At 43.9% G+C, this 13,032-nt stretch overlaps 1 protein-coding gene across 3 annotated transcripts in view; it reads left to right on the top strand.

Moving 5' to 3' along the window:
* The window catches only part of RAP1GAP2 (RAP1 GTPase activating protein 2), a 1,154,914-nt gene that overhangs the window by 273,011 nt on the left and 868,871 nt on the right, over positions 1-13,032 (top strand). For all 3 annotated transcript variants that reach the window (XM_075335284.1, XM_075335285.1, XM_075335283.1), the window contains one exon: positions 11,680-11,715. In XM_075335284.1, the coding sequence (XP_075191399.1) occupies positions 11,693-11,715 (23 nt within the window). In that variant the 5' untranslated portion in view covers positions 11,680-11,692. The remainder of the gene's footprint in view (positions 1-11,679; positions 11,716-13,032) is intronic.

The following is a 13,032-nucleotide window of genomic DNA, read 5'->3' as shown; positions in this document are numbered from 1 at the left end:
AAAGGTCACGTTACAGTGTTCACCTTCAAATAATCAAACCCAAAAAAATGGGAAAAAGAGGCGGTAAGGGCCATGCACGAGGTGGTCGCCCAAGGAGTGAGACCAAAACAAAGAAAAAAGTTCCTGCTTTATCTACTCTGCCTTCCAATCCCAATTTTCTGTTCCACATGGGAAACCACTCTTGCGCCCTGCACAGTGCAAACAGGTAATGAGTTGGCTAGCAGAAAATGCCTCCAGTTACTTGTCGAGTAGCAAATCCCAAGGGTCGACACAGACAGACTTGAGTAGCCCAGAGGCTTTGCTATCGAATCCTCAGCGTGGTCCTCCTTCCTCACAACATCAGTACTCTAAGGAAACATATGACCCCAAAGCAGGTTACTCTGAGGAACTGTTTGCGGGATCCTTTGACCTTTCTTGCCTCTCGCCACGCAACACCATTATTAATTTATTTAATAAAAATTAAAATGACCATAAAGGTTTAAAGAAAATAATAAAAACCATTTTTGGCATTGCCCAAAATTCATGAACTATTTTGAAGAATTTAGTATAAAAATCCAAATAGATAAATAAAAAAGCGACTTAAAGAAAACTTCAAATGATGAATAGAGGCCATAAATTTTAGTTGGTTGAATCCACCATTTACTATCTATATATGGGGTTTCTCAATAGATTGGGCATGTTGGATAACTCTCAATCCTTTTGTTCACGTGACAGATAAGCTAACGCCACAGATGACTGCCAGACGCTTATTTTTCTATGACCATACAATATATAGGCATGCTCACTCAGTTGAGCTGAGCATTGATGTGTATGGAGGGTGGGGCAAATATGTCGAATGAGTGTTTAAGGATAGTTACCTAAGTTTTTTTGGTGCCTTAAAGGGGTTGTCCACTTTAATTCTATGATAAAAATTTTTGTCAGGGACATAATCTTGTGGCACTTATAATATATGTCCTACAGGTTCTCCTCCTGCGCTAGTTATTGTTGCCTTCCTCACAGTCTGCACAGCTCTTCTTTTCTCAAAATGGCCACTGATGGAGGAGCATGTGACCAGACCTGCTCAGACTCCACCAATTGAATGAGACTGCACGTGGGAAAGATGCTTTTCAGTTGGAGGAGGGCAATACACTGGTTTGACCACAAGCAGACAATTTATAAACTTGAGATCTGTACAGTCTGTAAGGAAGGAGGAGAACCTGTAATACTTATATAATAGCAATTGATACAAACTAATCTCACCGATAAAATTCTTAAATTCTAGTGTACAATCCTATTAAGTGCTGTAATTATGAACTGGAAATGCATGAGTAGCTAATCGTCAGAGCATTTGGGAAACTCAATTTATTTGACTGTTGAGAACTGGAGCACTTTCAGTGTAAAATATTTTCTGTTGTAGGTTGTAACATTCACTGATTGCCCGAATGGCAGCCTGGAACAGACGCATGATAAGCACGGGTATTCTGGACAGGATAGGCCAAGAGGGGGTTAATTGTGTCTCAAATTAGGAGGGGAAAGGGCTTAGTGCTTGAGCGGGAAAGTAAATAAAAGGGGCGTAATGTAATGTACATATGTTTGGGCTACAAGATAAGGGTATATGTAAAGGCCCAGTCATACACAACGACTTACCAGCGATCCCGAAAACAATGCGACCTGATAGGGATCGCAGGTGCAGGTGAGATGTCACACAGTCAGATCTTACCAGCGATGCAGGAACAATGCAGGTCGCAGTAGCGACCTGTATAAGGATCTCAGCAGTCACTGTGACCCTGTCACACAGTGTCAAACACAGCGATGTGTCCTGCCCAGCAGGACATCGCCTTTAAAGAAAATGGCCTGGACCATTATGCAACGACTAGAGATCTCACAGCAGGGGCCTGATCGCTGGTAGATGTCACACATAAGAAGATCACTAACGGGATCGCTACTGCATCACAGAAACCGTGACTGAGCAGCGATCTCTCTAGCAATCTCGTTATGTGTGACGGTACCTTAAGACTTTGGTGGGATAACAAGACATTTTACAGTAAGAACAAGTGATGGAAGCCATAAAATGAGAAATGTTTTTACTTTCGGTGCACGATGTATTTTAGATCATGTGCTTTTAATAAGAGCGGCACTTATGTATTTGATGTTTCCAGAGCTGTTATGAATTGTATCTTGGGGTCTGGTCCTTGCTAACAAGGGACTCCATTGCATACCTATTTTTCATTTCCCAGTTGGATAATTAATCAATATATGATTATTCCCTCTGAAGGACGTGGTCTGGGGCTAATGATTTGGTGGCTACGGAAGCAGGAACCTTTGTAAACCACTGTAGCTGGTTGGAGTTCTTAGCTGCTAATGGAGGAGGCCTACACGTACCTGTATACATTGGCATACTGTATATGTGAAAACGTACACATAACTTTTTAGTTGGGCATTTATGGAGGAAACTATTGTTGCCAAGGACTCGACCTTAATGGTATTTCTCTGGTTATGTAATTTTATATTTTTGCTTTTGCATTTTATTATATTGATAAGCAAAAAATCTGTGAATAGCCACCTTCAAACTATGGCTGCCAACCATCCAGAAATTCCTGCACAGTCCGTGAAAATAGGTTACTTCTGTAAGAAAAACATTTTATCTGTCCGTGATTTTTTTGCAACTGGAGAGTCTTATGCAGATTATTATGGCTGTATCATCCTTTTACAGTTGACAGTGAATACAGCTAATGTCTTTATCTAGGAAGAATGGGCTGTAGACATGGATCACTTATAATCTTAATGATTTATTAGGGTCAGCAACTGAGGCCATAAAAAAGTTGTCTGTCCATAAGGTTTTGAGATGGTGTCCAGAAAAAAATAAAACTCAAGTCGGCCACCCTCATTCAAAATGAGGCGCCGTGTTGGGTTGCTATAAGGTAAGGTGGATGGATTGGCTGTATTTGTTGAACCCCCCCATTTGAGTTCTGCCCTTAGTAGATGTTTTACAGGGAATTCATGAATTGGGTATTATGGGTTATATATCCAAGCAGCCATAACCATTATTGATTTAGTGTAGATTTCTCTTTTGCTCATTCTTTTTGCTTTTTGTTAATTGATAAAGACTAACTATTAAGGTGGTTGTCCAATACAACCTCATCTTAATCAGTTCAAGACCCTATATAAAATAGAAACAGTATATCCTCACCTCCCACAGCAGTACCATTCCCGGGATGTCAAAGCCATTGTTTCTAGAAGGTGACATGAGTTGTGTCACGTCCTGGCTACAGCCAACAAGTAGCTGCTCATTAGCTTCAGCCTTTACTATTTTGTCAGAGCAGACGTCTACCCTGATGGAATGAGCTGCAGATGACGAGCGACTGCTCATTGATTGCAGCCATCATGTGACAGAAGTCACGTCACCCTCTGCGACCAGTGGCGCCAACATTGTTGGTCGAGTACCACTACAGGAGATGAGAATATTATTATTTATTATTATTATTTATTTATAGAGCACCATTAATTCCATGGTGTATACATGAGAAGGGGTTACATACAGAATACATACACAAGTTACAGTAGACAGACTAGTACAGAGGGAAGAGGGCCCTACCCTTGCGGGCTTACATTCTATAGGATTTTGGGGAGGAGACAGTAGGTGGGGTGTAGATTGATTGGGCGGCGGCTCCGCCCGGTGGTCGGGCGGCAGCTCCGCACGGTGGTCGGGCGGCGGCTCCGCACTGTGGTCGGGCGGCGGTTCCACACTGTGGTTGGGCGGCGACTCCGCATGATAGTGAATCAGTGAGGTCATTGTAGATTATAGGCATTTCTGAACAGATGGGTTTTCAGGTTCCGTTTGAAGCTTGCAAGGGTAGCAGATAGTCTGATGTGTTGAGGCAGCGAGTTCCTGAAGACTGGGGATGCTCGGGAGAAGTCTTGGAGTTGGTTATGTGAGGAGCGAATGAGAGAGGAGGAGAGAAGGAGATTTTGGGAGGACCGGAGGTGACGTGTTGGAGTGTAGTGGGAGATTAGTTCGGAGATATACGGAGGAGACAGATTATGGACGGCTTTGTAGGTCAGTGTTAGTAGTTTGAATTGGATGCGGTGGAAGATTGGAGCCAGTGAAGGGACTTGCAGAGAGGAGAAGCGGGGTGGTATTGAGGAGAGAGGTGGATCAGACAGGCAGCAGAATTAAGGATGGACTGGAGAGGGGCGAGCGTGTTAGCAGGGAGGCCACAGAGGTGGATGTTACAGTAATCGAGGTGAGAGATTATTAGGGCGTGCATTAGCATTTTTGTAGATTGTGAGTTGAGGAAAGGACGGATTCTGGAAATATTTTTGAGTTGAAGACGACAGGAGGTGGTGAGGGATTGGATGTGTGGTATGAAGGACAAGGCAGAGTCAAAGGTCACTCCGAGGCAGCGAACTTTGGGTACTGGCGAGAGCCTGGTGTTATTTATTGTAATAGATAGATCAGGTGGAGAGTGTAGGTGAGATGGAGGAAAGATGATCAGTTCAGTTTTGGCCACATTGAGCTTTAAGAAGCGAGAGGATAAAAAGGAAGATAGAATACACAATTTTTATTTTTCACGAGGGCTAGAATTGATTAAAGAGGTATTCCATCTCCAAGATTCTATCCCAATATGTAGTAGATGTAACGATAATATCAAATACCTCTAATTAGAAATGTAGTATAGCTCTCATGTCTCTCACCTCATGTGCAGGGCATTACTGGTTAGGTATCCATGGGTATGACCACAAGCAACTAACTATATATATATATATCATACTGTAAACTGGAATGTTTCAACTGACACACAAACCAAAGACTGGTCCATAGACCTGGATGGAGCTGCAATTTGATCGCAGTCTGCTGCCTTCCCTGCCTCTGTATTAGGACCGGTGTACTGATATGAGACATGTTAACAATACACAAATGACTGTTTATAGTAAACTGTGGGAGATTTCAGATATTATACAGTAACCTTCACCCACCAGTGTACAGGACACTCTTGATTCTTGTAAATCGGAACTGTAAACCTGCAGGTTACTGTACATCAATTGTTTTACATTTTAGCTCACAACCTTCTTTCTTTCATATGAAACAAATTACCAGCAAATCCTGAATTATCACCAAAAGACCTGTCATTTACTATAAATATGTAACTTTTTATCTAGTATAAATGCTTCTATTCTCCTGAATATGTGGTTTATTTTTTGTTCTTGTCCTTCTCTATTTCTGAGATATTGCCCCCTCTTCCTGTATATAAAACTAATCATTATAGCCAAGTGGGCATGGTCCCCAAATCCTATCTATGGGTGTTTTCCTGAAGGCCACCCCAACCTGGCTAACAAGACTATCTATATTCATATTCAAGGAAGAGGGTTCCATATCTCAGGAACGGAGAGGTACAATAATAAAATAATTATTATTTACACATTCAGGAGAGCAGTGGTATTTAAATCAACGTAATAAAAAGTTAGATATTTATAACAAATGACAGGTGCGCTTTAAAAGGGCATCTATCAGAAGGATCAACCCACCTATGGGTAGGTAGGTCATAAGAAGCTAATTAAAACAATACCTTGATATCTGCGATCCAGGGACTTATTCCAGATATATCCCCTTTTTTATGATATGCAAATGAGTTGTTGCAGGCTGTGGGGCGGACACTGATCTGCAAGACAATTTGCCTCCAGATTCCCTTTCATGGTGGTAACAGTATTATAAAAAAAGGTCACTTTCTTGTAAAACAAACAGCCCCACACCTGTCCACAAGTTGTCTGGTTTTGCAGCATAGCAATGATGTAGGAAATAGGGTTAAAGGGATTGTCCACAACTCGGTGTCACAGACTTTCCCCTATTGCAGAGTTTTTTGACATGTTCTGGGTCAGAGTCTCACTATGTCTTGTGGGACTCTGCAGATTAAAAGAATTCCCTTTTCTTTGGGGAGGAGAGGGTTAATTCCAGCGGATTCTGACTCCAGGTCAGTTGTTTCCAGTTTGGACCATGCCCAGGTTCTATAAATACCCGCTACAGCCACCACAGGATGCCGGTTATTTTCTATCATTAGGTAGCTTGGCCAGAAGGTGGAAGGAGGTGTTATTTAATCACTCAGTTGTTCTGTAGGCTGCAGCATTGGAGTATGCCGCAGCATTATCAGGTGTGTTTGTGCTGGTTTGGAAGTTCCCCCCCGTCTGTTTATTCCCCCCTTTTATGCTGTCTGCCCTTGTGCACTTTTTGTGGATCTTTTGTGTGTGGTTGCCATGTGTACAAGTAGGTTTTCTTGTTGTTGTCACCCCTGTCTGTCGATATTTGTACATGGGGGTCATAACATCAAGGACAAGGATAGGGCCTAGGGTGGTGACATGGCCCTCCCTACCATCGAGGGTACCTCCAGGGTTAGAGTGAGCGTAGGGGCTCCAGCTTTTGGGCCAGTATAGGTTTCCCTGGGTTCACATTAGTCATTTCATGACACTCGGACAATCTCTTCTCAATCACCATGTTTGCTCCTGTTAAAATAACAGTAGTTATACTCCCCTCCGGTGCGGAAGTTGAGAACAGCGGCAGCTATAGGAATAGAAGTTGTGTCTAGGTATAGTAAAGTAGCCATGAGCTATGCAATGAAACTACCTATAGTGCCACCTGGTGGAAAACAACGGAGTTAGCAGTTTTATTTCGAAAATGGAACGAGATAGTGAAAAAAAGTGGATTAAAAAATTGTAGGGCATAATCAATTCAATACGAATTGACACCTTGCATACAGAAATGCTATGATTTGAAACCCATGACCCCCCCAAAACATTGAATGCTGGTCACGCATATGGCACACATTTAACATTGATGCTCAAAGTGGCCACTGTCAGCTGCAATGCACATCTGGACTCTGGACAGCATACTGTATCTTGCTGCACGTTGTGCAATATGGTAGGTGACACATTTGCACAAGCATTTGTGATATGTCGTAGGTCCTGCAGTGTTGGTGGAGGGGTCGCATACACCTGTTGTTTGATGTGACCTCACAGAAAAAAGTCCAATGGGGTCAGGTCAGTAGAGCATGGAGGCCACTCCACATAGCCACCATACCCAATGACTTCTAGGAAGGTCTCCATGAGGTATCGCTTCACGTCCACAGCCTTGTGAGTTTTACACGTTCTAATCATAGCATTTCTGTATGCAAGGTGTCGATTCGTATTGAATTGATGATGCCCTACAACTTTGTAATTCACTTTTTTCTCTATCTCGTTCCGTTTTCGATATAAAAATGCTAACTCTGTTGTTTTCCACCAGGTGACGCTATAGGTGGTTTCATTGCGTAGTGCATGGCTACTTTACTATTCCTAGACACCACTTCTATGCCTATAGCTGATGCCGTTCTCAAGTTAATGGTGGTGGACAGGATATGGGTGGACACACTGTATACTAGCGAGGGTTGGAACGCATGTGGTTCTGGGAATGCTCATTGGAGGATTATATACTGGGGGGATGTATCTTCTATACACAGAAACCGGAAATGACGTAGCTCTTCTGGTCTGTGTGAGCAGGTGTTAGCGAGGGCTGGAACGCATTTGGTCTCAGGAATGGGCAGTGGAGGATTGTGTACTAGGGGGAGGAAATTTTTCTATCTCCGGAAACTTGAAATTATGTTAGCGCTTCTGCTCTGTGTGAGCAGGTGGGAGCAAGGGCTGGAACGCATGTGGGTCCGGGAATGTGCAGTGCAGTAGTGTGGCGCCCCAGGACCTGGTCGCCACAACAGCATTGCCCTCCCAAAGGGTTAATGCTGAGCCTGGAGGTAATTGGGAGATCTATTGGCCAGTAAGTTAACACCCCAACACAGTTCTCCCTCCGGCCAGCAGAGGGAGCTCTGAACCTGGAACTTCAGGGAGCATTCCTTAAGTCTGGCTGAAGGGAGGAAGTAGTTTTAGTCTGGAGACAGGAGTGAAAGAGTGCAGACGCAGAGTAGTGCTGCCTTGTGAAACTGGGGCCTAGAGCTGGGATAGCTTGGCCCAGTGAAGCAAGGGGAGCAGAGAGGCACAGCAGAGACTCGGACATCGGAGTCTGTAGTTGCCAGGGCATAAAATCCATCCCTGGTAGCTGAATCCGGAGGGCAGGAGAGCTGCAAGCCCCCTGGCCCAGAAGCAATCTGAAGGTACAGCTGCATCCCAAGGGCCTGGTGTGGACTCCAGCAGAGAAGCACCAGAGAGGGCCTGCGCAGTCTACCCCACAGAAAAAGGGACGAACCACCAGTCCCAGCAGCAAGAGGGCAATTGCTAACCCAAAGTGCAGTGTCCTAAAACAGCAAAGAAAGATTAAGGAGTAGGCCTCATACTCAACTGGCCAAAGATCACCCCAGGCACTTCCAGGCCGGCCGGACCATCTTTACCATCTGTGACGGTCTCCCTGGACTAAACTTCTGCCGAGTAAAAGAGAAGAAGGTAAGGAGACTACTGTTTGTGCCTGTTTCTTTCATTGCTTGTCGGCCCTGCACCGTGCTAGTCACACAACACCATAGACTTCCACAAGCACCAACTGTGTCCCGGGGCACCGCTCCACCTGTGGGGAGCAGTACCACCATTGCTGCCACTTCATCACCCCGGAGGCCTTACACAGCAGCGGCGGCTTAATAGCTGCATACCACAGGTGGCGTCACGAACACAAACTTAAAGTCATCAGCCACATATTATACTGACACCCACCAGGGCCACGGAGCCGGGCCCAGCCACCACTGACTACCACCGGACTAGTCCGGCCCGGCACCGGGTGTCCCATAGCCCTGGGGTGGGCGAGTCAGTAGCGTTGCGCTTCTGCGCTGTGTGTGCTGGAAGATCATATAATATGGGCCGGATATGCTTCATTAGCCACCATTTTGCCAGTACTGGCAGTTTGATCCATGTGGAGCGGTATGACCCCGGAGTGAGTACATGAATCCCTTTGGGAGAACTATTGGAAGGAGGTGGGCATAGATTAGCAATGTGTACTGGTGTTACAGCTCACCTAGGAGCTGTAACAACCTATGGTCTGATTGGGGACAGTTCCTGAATAGTATGGCATCAAAGTGAGTACTATAAGTCCCTCTGTGGACCACTACAATAAGGTGGCCACTGATTAATAATTTGCATTATTGTTACAGCCTGCCATAGATGTGGTCTGATTGAAGACAGCCCCTGATGAACCTCAAACTGACTATCTTTTGGCGTTGGGCAATGGGCTGCGAACTTGTAGCCAAGTACTGGGCCATTTGGCTATTTTGAAAATGATTTTTATCATTTATGTATGATGGGTATTATTGTACACATACTAATTATGCTTTGCCTGACCCTTGTAATGGCTATTTGAGATATATGGGTAGATGGAAACATCTTTATTGACCTATTATGAACTTGTTCTGAATAATATATATTTACCAAGATATATCATTGGATGGTTGAAATATCACAATTGTGTAAATCCATCTAGATACTGTAAATTGGTTGGGATAAGTGCGGGTATTGCCTTGTTACTCACTGTAATTTTTGTAGGCCACTCATTTAGAACAGCAGCACTTTTAATATATCGAGTATATGGACATAAGGTCTAGTCTTTGGTGAGCGGGGGCACCATAACGCTATATTAGGGTGCCAACCTCCGCGGTCAGGAAGGGAGACATTAGGGACATTAGTCCTGGGCCCCTTTCCCTGATTTGTATGTGTAGCAGCCTGGTTTTTATATGTGCACTTGTTGGTGAATTTGCAGTTGTTAAATAAAGTTGTATATTTTAAAGGTGTTTTTTTTTCTCTGGGTTTATGTATATAAACCCTGTCTCTCGTATCTAACTAGGTTTTTGTGCACTAAGATGAGGCAGCAAAAACCTGCTGACAGATTCCCTTTAAATGAATGCCTATCAGCAAACAAGTGGCTGATCAGAGGTTGGCAGGTGTTAACTCCCCCTAACACCTCCTTTTTTGTTTGTTCTTGCTTACATTCTCATTCTCCTAAATTTAAAATACCCATAGAGGAGAGTAACTGAGCAAAATCTGCCACTGTTTTATTTTAGCTGCTTTTTGGTTTTACTTGGTAGTTGTGAAATGTGTCCTAAACGGTGACACAAAAAGCATGATTTATAAATGTATAAATTATTTTGGGTCAAAATATTAGTATAAATTAGGAGATGATGCAAGAAAGAGAAAATTGTCTAAATACGTTCAGTTCAATCTGTTAATCTTATCAGACACTGTGTGACCCTGTGATAAATTTGTCTGGTTTAAGGTGGTGTCACACACAGCGACGACGACAACGACGTCGCTGCTACGTCACCATTTTCTGTGATGTTGCAGCGACGTCCCGTCGCTGTCGCTGTGTGTGACATCCAGCAACGAGCTGGCCCCTGCTGTGAGGTCGTTGCTCGTTGCTGAATGTCCTGCTTCATTTTTTCGTCGTCGCTCTCTCGCCGTGAAGCACAAATCGCTGTGTGTGACAGCGAGAGAGCGACGAAATGAAGCGAGCAGGGAGCAGGAGCCGGCGTCTGGCAGCTGCGGAAAGCTGTAACCACTGTAAACATAGGGTAACCAAGGGAAGACCTTTCCCTGGTTACCCGATATTTACCTTCGTTACCAGCCTCCGCCGCTCTTGCTGCTAGTGCCGGCTCCTGCTCTGTGCACATGTAGCTGCAGTACACATCGGGTAATTAACCCTATGTGTATTGTAGCTAGGAGAGCAAGGAGCCAGCGCTAAGCAGTGTGCGCGGCTCCCTGCTCTCTGCATATGTAGCTGCAGTACACATCGGGTAATTAACCCTATGTGTATTGTAGCTAGGAGAGCAAGGAGCCAGCGCTAAGCAGTGTGCGCGGCTCCCTGCTCTCTGCACTGTGACATGTAGCTGCAGTACACATCGGGTTAATTAACCCGATGTGTACTGTAGCTAGGAGAGCAGGGAGCCAGCGCTAAGCAGTGTGCGCGGCTCCCTGCTCTCTGCACATGTAGCGACGTTATGATCGCTGCTGCGTCTGCTGTGTTTGACAGCTAAGCAGCGATCATAACAGTGACTTACAAGGTCGCTGTTACGTCACAGAAAATGGTGACGTAACAGCGATGTCGTTGTCGCTGTCGCTATGTGTGACACCAGCTTTAGTTATATCTGGTCTGATTTTAGGTGTTAATAAATTGCCCTTAAAGTTGTCACATGTTGACAGTGCAATTTAAATTGTTTACAGACGCGGATGTATTGTGGATCCACCTGCGCCTGCGAGGCACTTATATCTGTTGTACAAATCAGCAGATGTGTGGGAATCAGCACCGGCTCACCACAGCAGCAAGTAGTGATCACCCCTTCATGATTTAGGACATACCGTCGCGAAGGCGTTAAAGTTATGACGTTTCACATTTCATAATTTAAAATAAAGTGCAAATATTAAATAAAATATTCCGGACTTTCCATATATTTATTAATCTTTTCCAGCCGGGGAGTGCAGTCATCGCCATTCAATATATTCAGATGCCATAATCAGTTTACATAATACATTTTCTGTCCCGGAGCTGCAGTTTCCTTTCCCGCTATAAATGCAGCGGTCATTTACGTTTCTGCTGATGAAGTTGCTTTGCTTTAAAGGACGATCAATCAGATACAGATTTTAGCTGTGACAACTCCATCTAATCTCTAAGTCGATTCGCACTTGTTAAAGCTTTGTGTACAATAAGTGAAAACTGAATAATTAATTGGTTCATCGATTTTATTCTTGCAGGATTGATAAAGCGATGCTGGCCAGCCTGAAAGTCAAGTAAGTCATTCTTTTGTTAATTTGATTGATTACAGTTCATTTTCTCGGAGGGCAGGATGCTTCATGAATATGTTATAGACTGGAAGAAATTTGCAGATGTAGATATAATGTTTTTATATATTTTCAATATTGTATTGATTATGGAAGCCATGTGTTAAGTGTGTATTCCATCACATAATATTAATGGGCTATTATTATGGACTAATCTCATTTCCAACCCCTAATATCGCCCCAGAAATATAAGTTATGGTCTCGCTCCTGCTGCTCCCAGCACTATCTGTATCGGTGTCTACTTGAATGACTGTAGATGATATTGCTGTATTGTAATGAATGGGCCATTAATGTTATATTCTGGATACCCCCTCTTTAAAGTGAACCGGTCTCTTGCCATAAATGTGAATTTTTCTAGTGTAAATGCCATTGTTCTCCTAAATCTGGCATTGATTTTCTTTTGTTCCTGATCCCCTCCATTACTGGGATATGACCCCTTTTCCTTCTTTGTACATCTAGTTGTGTCCAAGTGACTACGATCCTCAATTCTTTTCTATGGGAGTTTTCTTGAGGACCATTCCAACTTGACTAAAATTACAATATATATAAGGATGAGGGGGCAATATCAATGATGGAGAGGTGCGAAATAACAACATAAATGCCAGATATAGTAGAACAGTGGCATTTACTCCAGGTGAAAACATTATATATTCATGCATGGTACAGTTAGCAGTAAAGATGAGCGGACCCGTGAAAGTTTGGGTTCTGCGGGCTATACCAGACATTAGATAAAGTTCTGTTTTGGACTCAGACTTGACCTGATCCTCATCAGAAGTCACTGACCACTGAGTTAACCCCCATTGTGAGCCATTCAAACACTGCAAAGGGCTCGCACTGGGCTGAGCACTGAGCATAACCGAGCACAGCGATGCTCGCTCAAGTGGTTTGTATACGTAAAGCACCTGAACTCCGAATTCAAACACTTTTTTTGTAAAGTCTATGTTCGATACAAACACTAAACTTTAAAGTTCGGGTCCGCTCATCTCTAGTTGCCAGTGTTGAATAGAGATGGGTGTATTCGTGGTTCAGTGTTCATACCAAACACAGACTTTACACAAAAAATAGAGTTCGGATTCGGAGTTCAAGTGCTTTACGTATGAACACCACTACCATTCGCGCGAGCATCACTGTACTCGCGGATGCTCGGTGCTCGGCCCAGTGCGAGCTGCTTGCAGTGTTTGAACGGTTCACACTGGGGGTAACAGCAGCACAATTGGATGTAGTGTGCAACCAGACAAAAAAAAAATGGCGCTCAAAGGAAGGTCA

Source organism: Anomaloglossus baeobatrachus, chromosome 2, assembly GCF_048569485.1.
Source record: "Anomaloglossus baeobatrachus isolate aAnoBae1 chromosome 2, aAnoBae1.hap1, whole genome shotgun sequence".
In the NCBI taxonomy this organism is placed as follows: domain Eukaryota; kingdom Metazoa; phylum Chordata; class Amphibia; order Anura; family Aromobatidae; genus Anomaloglossus; species Anomaloglossus baeobatrachus.
Note: the sequence above shows the minus strand (reverse complement) of the source record. Positions and strands in the feature narration are given on the sequence as shown.